This window comes from Atta cephalotes, assembly GCF_000143395.1.
Source record: "Atta cephalotes unplaced genomic scaffold scaffold00002, whole genome shotgun sequence".
NCBI classification, from domain to species: domain Eukaryota; kingdom Metazoa; phylum Arthropoda; class Insecta; order Hymenoptera; family Formicidae; genus Atta; species Atta cephalotes.
Window position 1 is genome coordinate 8789683 of NW_012130066.1, and position 6403 is coordinate 8796085.

The 6403-nt window shown below is 31.9% G+C and overlaps 2 protein-coding genes across 2 annotated transcripts in view; both read right to left on the minus strand.

Moving 5' to 3' along the window:
• The window catches only part of LOC105623696 (membralin), a 77693-nt gene that overhangs the window by 66798 nt on the left and 4492 nt on the right, over positions 1-6403 (minus strand). Inside the window, exon 5 of the mRNA XM_012205080.1 lies at positions 4399-4456. Within this exon, the coding sequence (XP_012060470.1) occupies positions 4399-4456 (58 nt within the window). The remainder of the gene's footprint in view (positions 1-4398; positions 4457-6403) is intronic.
• Positions 605-2155, minus strand: LOC105622447 (cytochrome P450 9e2-like). The gene has a single exon (XM_012203865.1). It carries the CDS (start codon positions 2153-2155, stop codon positions 605-607), a length of 1551 nt encoding a protein of 516 aa, XP_012059255.1.

Here is a 6403-nt window from a genome sequence, read left to right on the forward strand (position 1 = left end):
TATATATATATATATATATATATATATATATATATATAAATGCATATACGGTATGTAATAATATAGCACATTACATAAGCATATTGCACCAGTGTATTGCACTAGACATTAATGATATTGTATATTATATTTATAAAATGTAACATTGAATTAAATTTACAACAAATTGCAAAATTCATAATAAAGAAACAATTAAGAAATTATCTCAAAAATAAAAAACGCGAAAAACGTTTGTGTGACAAAGATATTCGCTTTTATATAAAATATATATAAAATTGTATAAAAAATTAATAATATCTCGTCTTTATCATCTCTATTAGTGTTTAGAATGACAAGTAGAAGTAGAAGTTATATAAGTCATTAAAAATGACTAACACAATCGAGTAAACTCGAGATCTTACGCAAGTCACAGTATTTATCGTAATATTTAAGTTTTGCTTTATTAACAAAAACTTGAACTTTGTATGAAAACGTAATATATCATAATAAATCTTATTGTATACTTTAATACTTTGCTAAAGTACATTCACGCGTTAAATATCTTGAAACTTGAAAGTGATACTTTTCCATAAATACATAAATCATAAAATAACGTGTAAGATTTTCACATTTCTCTCTTCTCCAAGCCAATCCAGAATCCACCAACAGGTTGCAACGTAAATTCTCTTTTATCAAATACGATTGGTTCAATAGTTTTTTTCGTAATCTTCAGAGTAAATTTTAGTAAAAGATGAGCTATCAGAATCTTAGTTTCCATTAAAGCAAATCGATTACCAATACATTTTCTAGGTCCATGACCGAATGGTAGATAAGTATACGGTAAAATTTTATCTTTGTTCTCATCACTGAATCTTTCGGGATCGAACTTATCTGGATTCGGGAAGTATTCTGGATCGTGATGTAAAGCATAAATAGGAAACATCAATATACTGTTAGGTTCAACAATGACATTCTTGCAGCCTGGTTGCGACGGAGGCAGTTCGTATCTCTTAGCACAAAGTCTATCGATGAAGATGACTGGTGGATACTTTCTGAGAGTCTCGGAAATTATCAAATCCATATAAGACATTTTCGACAGCGATTCGTAAGAAATCTCATCGTTTCCTTCGGTAAGATGTTGTTGTACCTCTTTGCGCAAACGATCCTGAATATCTTGATTAACTGCCAGTTCGTGAGCAACGAAACACATCAGTGTCGAAGATGTGTCAAAACCAGCAAGGAAAAAAATGAACGCTTGCGAAACGATGTCATCCAATGTCATTTTATGTACACTGGTACCTTCCTTGTTTTGAGCCTGCATTAGTAAATGAATCATATCCGGTCTGACGATATCTTGCTCTTTCCGCGTTCTAATCGTTTCTTCCACGATCTTCTTGAAAAATTTGGACGTATCTGATGAAAAAACGGTCAATCCAATTGATTTACAGAATGATGGACATATACGTATAAACATGAACTTGACTATTGCTAGCAATCCAGCAGAAAATTTAGTAGCTTCCACTCCTCTCGTATAAAATTCGTTGTTTTGATCCTTCATAGAATTCACGCTTATGCCAAAAGCTGCCGTAGCGATTACATCATTGGTGTACCGTCTGAATGCTCCCTTCATTTCAATCGCATCACAGATTTCGGGATGGTCAACCAAATAATCAACAAAGTCATGAGAGCATTTCGATATCAAATCAAACATAAACTTCATCTTACTAGCAGTGAAAGAGGGGCTTAATGTATTCCTCATTTCTTTCCAACGATCTCCGCGCAAAGAAAAGATGTTCTTGCCAAACAGCGGTTCTACGCTTTCGTCAACAAAACTGCGATGATCCGGAAAATGTTCAAAATCCCTCACCATGACATCTCTAATCAACTCAGGATCGCGTAATAGCACGCTAGGTGTAGCAAAATCCATTATTCCAACATATTTAGCGTTTGAGAAGTGATTGTACAGATATTTGCAATAATCGGAAAAAGTGATGCGACGCAGAAACAATTTCCAACCCATTATACCAGTCGATAGCGAATCTGGCAGGTAAGGTATGCCCTTATTTCTCCAATAAAAATGTATATGACGCAACACAGTGACAACTTTGAAGATGCCAATGATAATCAAACTAGTTAATAATAGCACAAAGGGCGATGAAAACAAGAATAAATTCATCGTGATGTAAGAGTATAACAAACAAACGAGATGTTTCGTCGGACGCGGCGTAGAACGTTATAAATATACATATGTTGCGCGGATCTTATAGTGAATGAAACAAAGATGGGAGGGAGAAACGCCTCTTAGTATTATCGCAATGATACAGGTTACATCACTAACTGCACAAACCTATATCATGTCTATTTGTATCAAATTAATTTTAATCTCGGTTTAACTTACGTTTTATCTTTTTCTAGTTCTAAGAATTAGAAAAAGATAAAAAGTAAAAAAATTAAACTCTTAACTATTAAAGTTAATTTACATTAGTAAAAATGGACATTAATCGATTAAAATGTGTATGCTTTTCGATATACCATGTATACTAAAAAAAAGTCAACTATTAATAATTTAATTTAAAAAAATTTATTTCACGTTTAAATAAAAATTCAGGACATTTTTGATAGAAAAATAGTTTCTAATGATTAATCGTCATGCGTGTCTTGCAAACTACACTTGCGTGTAGTAAATAATGGACTTATTATATATCTGACTAGGCTTAACAAATAGAAATAATTAATGCAGAGATTAAAAAACGAAATTGTGCGAAATGAAAATTTCATTCTTTTATAGAAGCTACATGTTTCGCGGTTTATCTCTGTATCTAGTAGAGTAAGCTACTCAGTACTCAGTATCAGATTGTCTCCCTCGTCTTGACGAAGTGAACTGCAATGTTCACGAAACATTGGCATTTTAATAATGGACATGCAAATGATCCGCGAAACGTATAGTTTCGGTACAGAAAGTTTCTGTAAAAAGTTTCGTTCTCTACATCGTCAATTATATCAAAGAAAAGAAGTGTATGAAAGTCATAAAATTCTTTCTATAATTTTTACAGAAGAGATTTGATCGTAGTTTGCTTAAACAACACATACTAGTACATACATGCGAAATATTTGTTTAAACATCAATTAAACTTTATAATATCTTCTTAAATCAATGTATTCATAATAATATCAATTTCGGGTTTAGAATTGTGTTAATTTTAAGTAGCTAATTCCACTACAAAATAAGAAACGTTGTTTAATTAGCTGAAAAAAATAAACTCACAAAATATGCTAACTAAACAAATTACCAATAGAACTTTAACTTTATCTGCACTTTTTTTATTCATGAACATATTCTTTTCAGGAAGATTTTTATCAATTTTGTTATCATATAAACAGCAATGCGTTAATTAAATTTGCTCTTTTAAATTTTAAAGCTCTTTTGGATCTTAAAATGTCTCTTCTTCTCTTGATTTTTAATGGGAAAAATATTATTTTATAAATTAAAAACTTTTATTTTTTTAAACAAATTATATAGGCTCTAATGAAATAAATTAAATAAAAATAAAAGCCTTTAGAAGCCTAAGCTAGATATTGTTGCGATGTAATTTATTGTGTGTAACAATTAATTAAACGTTTCAATCCATTAGAGTCCTCTTCAGCAATTACATTAACACTATAAATAAGTATATACAAAATTGATTAGACAGTTTTGTTTCCTAAAGGAAATATAGACAAAGTACAGAGATACAGTATATTAAAAACAAAATGTATAATTCTTTAATACTACTGTTATTATTACGTATATATTACAAAATATTCATAATTATTTTCCTAACTAAAAATTCTTTTTTTAATTTAGAAAAAAATAGAAAAAGGCCTCTTACAAGATATTGCTATTATTATATTAAAAATGTGACGTTAAGTTTAAGTTAACAAAAAGAGAGGAATGATACATAAATAAAATAAAGAAAATCATTCGATACAATTTATAAAATTAAAAAATTATGTGACAATTTTTTTCTCAAAGCAATTCAACATATTTTTACAATAATATCTCGATGAATCGATATAAATGAATGATGAAGAGACATACTTTTAGACGATTTTCTGCCATTACATTGCGGAAATAATTTTTTTAATTTTTAGAGGAGATTTTAGAAGGTTTAAATTCCTTAAACCCTTTCTGGACATACACCGTGCTCATAAAGTATAATAAATGTACTGATTAAACGAATCATTAATAGAACTTCGATTTTTATCTGAATATTATTTATGAAGTACAACTCTCCCTCTCCCCCAAATCCGTTAATCAAATTGTCAAATCAAAATAATCAATTTGTTTTGTTTGTATCTTGTACTATTTCTTTCTTTGACGGTAAAAATAACTATAAAAATATTTCACTTTATTAAAATGTTTAAAATTGTATCACTCACCGATAAAGACAAAGATCTGATGATGCGAGTAGCGCAATAACATCGAGATTGACACCGTCTGAAACAATAGCAAAAAATTTGTATCAAATATTTTCGAAAATGTAGTTATGCAATTAGCACACAGCCTCGATCGACATTGTGTAAAAATGTCGATTAGCATTATGAATTACGGATATTCTGAAATTTTGCCCGAGTAACTTTGACAAAGTTACGGCATCACGTAAATTGCAAACTGGTCGCTCGTAGTCGGTTAGCGGGTTGAGCGAATGTTGAAATTGAATTGCGATCGGTTCAGATTGAACTAGCACCTGACACCCTCGAAGATAATCCGTTATTTGCAACAGGCAGCCTTAGTAACGGGATCGTTCGATTCCACCTTGTACGAATGCGCAGGTGTTATTAAAAAAAAAAGGAATAAAAAAAGGAAAAAAAATGAAAGAAAAAGGGAGCTAATAGAGAATCTGTTTCTGACTACTATTTCCAAAGCATCATACTGACGTAAGAGCAATTATTTTCCCATTCAGACAAAATATTTTGTTGTTAATGTTATACCTATAGCAGTAAATGTACTATATGTATGTATATGGACATAAAGAGAATTTGTTTTTTATGCAAATCAAACTTCTAAAATAAAAGTGTAATTTGGAATACGTATAATTATATCTGTCATATTCGATTTGATGTAAATTAGATATTCTTCGTATATCTTTCTAAGTGTCTCTCTTTTCTCGTTAAATCTTTCTCGATTCTTCTAAATTTATCAAAATCTCTTCCGTTTTTTTTTTATGTCACAACTAATAGACATCTCTTATGGCAAATCTGACTATTCAATTGTATCTATCACAGTACCAATCGAATTCGATATAAGAGATGTGAACCCCGGAGGGTGAAGCGCGAATGCGAGCGACAAACGCGCAAACACAAAGGCAAACAAGGAGAAAGATAAAGGAAAAGGGAATAGTATTTCATACTATATCACATTGTAACGGAGCGCTGGACGTTGCGTGCACATGACAGAGGAGATACACGATGATACATGCACGGCGACAGTCGTGTGCACGTGACTCGACGGCGAGCCACCGGGGATGGCTCAGAGTGAACCCTCCAGGCAACCGGGACTCGAATTCACGTGTCGCGGCACGAGCGCTCAACTCTTTAACCGATATCGACGCTGCATTCGTTCCACATTGCAAAGCGAACCACATTGTTCGATCTAAAGAACAAAATATCTCACTGCTGAGCGGCAATTCGAGTTGTACTGCGCAGACGAACACACGAATCCTATCATCCTCCGTCCGATGTTAATGAGAAACTCTCGCAATGACTTTTCGCAAAGACATTAAATTCTCATAATTAATTAATATGATAAAAAAATAAACGATAAAACCTACAAGAATATTTTATAAATATCACTCTGAAATCTATGTTTAGTAGTAGGCAAAGAAAAAAGAAAAGAAAACAAAGATTTGCGATTGATAAAGATCGTAAAGAGTAATGATTTTAATTATAATTATTACTATACACGCGCAAAATACACACATTACTATTAAAAGCATCGTGTCATCATTAAGAGTTTCACCGGTGATCTCGACTATAGTATGCCGCAATCTATTCCACCACAATTTGATACAAAATTACCGACATGGGGCTACTACGGCGAATATGATGCCTCTAATAACCTTGATTTATACCCGACGGTTCAGCTCCAAAGGGATTGCGCGTGGATGAGGACACTGGGGATAGGAAAGCTATGCGCAGACATGTTACTTTAGTGGATGGTTAGCTTGGATTGATTGCCATATCATTTTACACGTGTTAGGCTATCGTATAGGTGAATGTAAAATCGTTTCTCTGATGACGAGGAATTTATCGCCAAAAAAAAAGGATACGAATAAACTCGTAATGTTGCAATTCGATGGCACAATAGTTTTACTTTTCGATTTTATACTGTATACTTTGATATATATATATATATATATATATATATATATATATATATATATAT